The sequence below is a fragment of the Morone saxatilis genome, unplaced genomic scaffold (genome assembly GCF_004916995.1).
Source record: "Morone saxatilis isolate NCDOM2014 unplaced genomic scaffold, NCSU_SB_2.0 Contig22, whole genome shotgun sequence".
NCBI lineage: Eukaryota > Metazoa > Chordata > Actinopteri > Moronidae > Morone > Morone saxatilis.
In genome coordinates, this window is record NW_023339785.1 from 13,933,082 (window position 1) to 13,937,511 (window position 4,430).

General features: G+C 41.0%; 2 protein-coding genes across 2 annotated transcripts in view; both read right to left on the reverse strand.

Annotated features, from left to right (window-relative positions):
• Positions 1-6: 6 nt before the first annotated feature.
• Positions 7-4,078, reverse strand: med19a (mediator complex subunit 19a). The gene is made up of 6 exons (XM_035669628.1): positions 3,713-4,078; positions 3,193-3,315; positions 1,479-1,612; positions 1,205-1,301; positions 1,026-1,120; positions 7-221 (listed from the first exon to the last, which is right to left on the reverse strand). The coding sequence occupies exons 1-6, from the start codon at positions 3,930-3,932 to the stop codon at positions 156-158; spliced, it is 735 nt and encodes a 244-aa protein (XP_035525521.1). The 5' UTR covers positions 3,933-4,078; the 3' UTR covers positions 7-155.
• Positions 4,079-4,173: 95 nt separating this feature from the next.
• The window catches only part of si:dkey-6i22.5 (polyamine-modulated factor 1), a 2,659-nt gene continuing 2,402 nt past the window's right edge, over positions 4,174-4,430 (reverse strand). The window contains exon 5 of the mRNA XM_035669629.1: positions 4,174-4,356. Within this exon, the coding sequence (XP_035525522.1) occupies positions 4,291-4,356 (66 nt within the window). The 3' untranslated portion in view covers positions 4,174-4,290. The remainder of the gene's footprint in view (positions 4,357-4,430) is intronic.

Consider the following 4,430-nt stretch of genomic DNA (forward strand, 5'->3'; position numbering starts at 1 on the left):
CACACACACACACACATCATACAATCATTTGCATTATTTGATTCATCCCCTCTCATTAAACATATTCCCTATTAATACAATTATCTGTAAAACACACTCATCCTCTTACAAAATATACATTCACACACACAGGCATGCACACAGTGGGCTCCTGTCTATCTGAGGCTGTTGCTGTTGGGTTGTGATCCAGCGAGACCGGGGTGGTCGGGACTGTGGCGGTTCTGGAGAGGGACAGAGAGCAGTAACACAGTTCGTGAACAGTAAACTTAAACAAAAGAGCTTTTGTTCAAAAGCCACACAAAGACTAAATTATGGATACAAGAATTCTGCAAATCATAGATCAAACGAGATGGTTAAAACTTCATTCATCCATTAACGCGGAATTAAACGACTACATGTGATGTGAAAGAGGTCGCCCAGAGTTCAGTGCAACGCTGTGGAGGATTTTATCCTCTTTAAGCAAACAGTTTTGATTTCAGCTCATACATTTACTGTGTTGTTCAGTCTAGGCTGTTCTCCTCTAATCGGTTTCCTGCAGGAGTCGTTTTCAGCATACAGAGTTGTGATAAACCCAACATAAACTACCAGCAGCACCAAACAGCAGACTGACAACGTTAGCTACTGGCTGGTGAATAAATAAAGATTGAGATTTTCCTATAAAGCTGGTGAAGACTGAACTACACTACAAAGTATCTGATAAATGCCTAAGTTAAAAACTGTTAGCTAAGTGTAATAGTGTAATAGGTAAGCCATAACATTATAAAGCAATATTAAATCAGGGCTGTTGTCTGAAAACTTGTTGTGACACTAGTTGCCAAAACTCGATTAACACAGTTTACTTATTAGATTAGAAGTAGAAAGGTTTTAGTATTTGGTTAAATACTTGGAATTAGGTGCAAGTTTTCAGATAATAAAGTTTAAGAATGGGTTGGATCAGGGTACGGGTCTCAGCTGGTCTTCTATCTCTGTATTAGGATCCACAATAACACATCACTGAATTCCTGGGGTCTTCATAGATTTCTTACCTTCTTCTTTTTCTTGTCTTTCTTCTTTTTCTTGCGGTCGGGATCATCGTCCCTCTTTTTCTTCTTCTTCTTGGGATCAGAGTCTGATGGAGTTTCTGCGATGTGAAAAACAAGCAGGTCAGTGACCTTAAAACATGTTTCATTCCTTTGCGTTTGTGTACATGTACAGTTTGTCATACCTTGTGGCAATGGGTCCTGTGGTCGATGGTGTTTGTGCTTGTGTTTGCTCTTCTTCTTTGGAGGCTGTATGTGCATCAGTCTGTACTGTTCTGGGAGCTGGAAAAAAAAACACAAAAACATGCACGAGTGTAAGTACTGAAATGAGCAATATAATAAAAACATTAAGGATACATGTTTCCAGCAAACCAGAATATTCCAACTAAAGGGAACTTTAATTTGAGTCAACATGTTGAAGATGTGTGTGACTTTAGAACTTGTGTGTGTTGTCAGTACCGGTCCTGTGTGTAATCTAAAGCCTGTGAGCAGAGCGCCGGTCAGTGGGCTGAAGGAGTTCCCAGTCACTGGAGGCTTATCGATCAGAGAGCGCAACGAGCTGCCGTCCTGAGTGCCCGGACAGTCAATCATACCTGCAGGCCAAAAGAGAGAGGACTGATCAAAACCTAAGCAATGACAAGGTGGCACACAGTGAGCACACAGTGATTCGGTTGTATTGGGGTGGTGAGCTAATGTTAGAAAACAGTGGCATGTTCGGGGTTTATTCAGCTTTATTCATTTTGACCTCAATATTTGCTGCTGTAGGGAATTTCCACATCAGATCTGAACAACAACGATGGACTCACAGACCAGACTTACAGATGTATGTTATATTTTTTGGTATCTTGCGTGTTTCATCTCACAACAAAGTCTCCTCCTCCTATCTGACAGTTTTAGAGAACACTTGTTTTAGGTCTGCTGTATTTGAAACATTATCTGCAGTCTTGGCCAGGACTTCCTTGTGAAAGAGAATACTAATGGGAATATTATTGGTAAAATGAAGGCCAATCAAATAAATAAAAGATATCTCCATATCTCTCAACACCTACAGAAGACAGGTGTGGTGTGGTAACAGCTCAGTTGGCTCTGAGTAATCTTTAGAGGTCGAAACTACAGCAACACTTGTAGCTCTAAGTTCAATCGTATTGTGACACCAATGCATTTCAGCTTGTTGCCTTCATCCAAGTTATCATTTGACCTGTATCTCTGGTGGCAGCTGTCTCTCAGGAGGTCGTCCATTAATAGCAAGTTTGGCGGTCTGATCCCCTTGCTCCTCCTGTCTACTTGTTGAGCAAGACATTGAACCTTAAGTTGCTCCTGTGTGTGTGTGAATGGGTGAATGAGCACTTTGCCAGTTAAAGCAGAAAATTGCTATGTAAAAGCAGCCCAATACTATTTAAAAAGAGAGAATATGTTTTTGTTAACACTGATAAACGGTCACAAGCCAGTGTAATGCGCCAGTCTAAAAATTAAATTGTTCTTAATACTGCAAGTGCTGCTGGAGTTTGGGGCCTTTAAGACAAAAAAGGTGCTTTTCCAGAGTGAGGCTGCCAGTTTCCAATGAAGTGAATTATAACAGAATAGAACAACTATCGATGGTAAAACTCCTTTAGAAACTTGTGTCCTACTCTGAACATGAATCACTACCGTAACTTAGGGAAAGGACGACATGCAATATTATCACGCAACGTGACAAAAACACTTTAGAATCGTGATAATTGTGAATATCCTCACATGGCTTGACTTGAAAAAGCTGTCTAGCTCACCAGCATACAGTCTTATATTGGAACAACAAGGGGACCGGGGAGAGCCTGCATCTTTCCAGTCATTACAAAATCCTAAGCCTGTCACCATGGCTGAAGGCTCCCTGTTGTAACCCCCATAAAATAAAGTTAAACAGGATGTGTGGAAATAGTATAAATTCTGCGATGCAATAAATATATATTTCTTAACAAAGTAAAGTAAGTAAAGTGATTCCTGTTTCAGTTTTTAAAAGTATTAAGTATATTTTCAGGATTATTCTGATAATACTGTGTGTTGCACTTACTTTGGCCAACATTAAACTTTCATATTAACCCACACCTATCTGTTTTTTGTCTAATAATATGTGTGCAAACCCCCTCATCATTAACACCGGACTGTCAGCCCACATGTGTCCCTACACATAACCCACCTGGTAACTCTGGTAGAAAGTTGCTGAGCTTCTCCTTCACCTTCTTCCCACAGAACTTGTTGTAGGCGTGTTCCAGGTTGTAGTGCGTGATGAGGTTGGTGTTGCCCGTCAACTCGTTTCCCACTAAACACACAGTTTTGTATCAATTTAATCCATGCAAACACCACAAGTCATGTGTAACTAAGTTATACAACTTGCAAACTGGTAGCATTGTTCGCTGATGTGAGTTCAGGGGTGATTATTCCTGTGATTTCTGCAGTTTAGGGGAGTTAAAACATAGGGAACTCGGTTGGAAATATGTATCACAGTCAACTTTAAAACCAACCCAACATAAGGAAAAACAGCTGGGCTAATACCTTTAACGAGCCCACTCAATATTTTCACTTACCTTGTTGACTAATCTTAGCTATCGTTAGCATTGTTTACACACTGCTTAGCAACCTGATTACAGCTCAGCCTCTTTCTTTAAACCGACAACTATCATACAAAGCATTAAGCACTCATAATAGTCCGACAGTACCAGGAAGCTCCCGCAGTAAATAGAAAGGCTCATTCATGGCTCCGGGCTTCCGCAGAACAGGCCCTTCATCCCCGAGCTGCGGTGGCATCTGCCCCGTCATGGAGACTTGATTTTGCGGCAGCGGCGGCGGAGGCTTCCCGGGTCCGAACCCCAGAGACGACGAGCCGGGTGTTCCCTGAGCGTCGTTTTGCCCAAACAGAGTTGAAAACATTTCCGTCATATCTAATCACAAATAATACATGTATATATGGGTAGAAATAAGAGCCGGTTTCTTCAAGCGTACGGCCCTGGCTGCTTGTTAGGATGGAGCTTCACCACGAATCCATCCGTGTCAACTACTCGACTCTTCACTTCTTTGTGGCTTCATTTCCATGGCCCACGTACCGTAATACCGCACACAGACACGCACATTACCGTAATGATTGTTGTATGGTTGGCCCACACGGATATAACCACTGGAGGTCTCCAAACATTTTTTTATTTCAAAGATTTTAAGTTTATTTATTTATTTAGACAAACAGACATAGAGAACAAAATCAATATGTACATTTAAGTTAGTTGATGTATCAACTTGAAGATCACACATCGAAGACATCAGTGGGGCAGAGAGAAGATGGCAGCCTTTCAAACTCTGTGACTGAGGCCTAAACGTAAAAGGAAACATACAAAAAATGGTTAATACTCAATGCAAAATATCATTTCTACTAATGTTATAGTG

Excerpts from the sequence above, each read along its gene's own strand:
- med19a (XM_035669628.1), bottom strand. The coding sequence starts at position 3,932 with ATGACGGAAATGTTTTCAACTCTGTTTGGGCAAAACGACGCTCAGGGA. Across the intron at positions 3,316-3,712 it reads TTTACTGCGGGAGCTTCCTG|TGGGAAACGAGTTGACGGGC; the intron begins GTACTGTCGGAC and ends CTGTGTGTTTAG. Across the intron at positions 1,302-1,478 it reads TTAGATTACACACAGGACCG|CTCCCAGAACAGTACAGACT; the intron begins GTACTGACAACA and ends TTTTTTTTCCAG.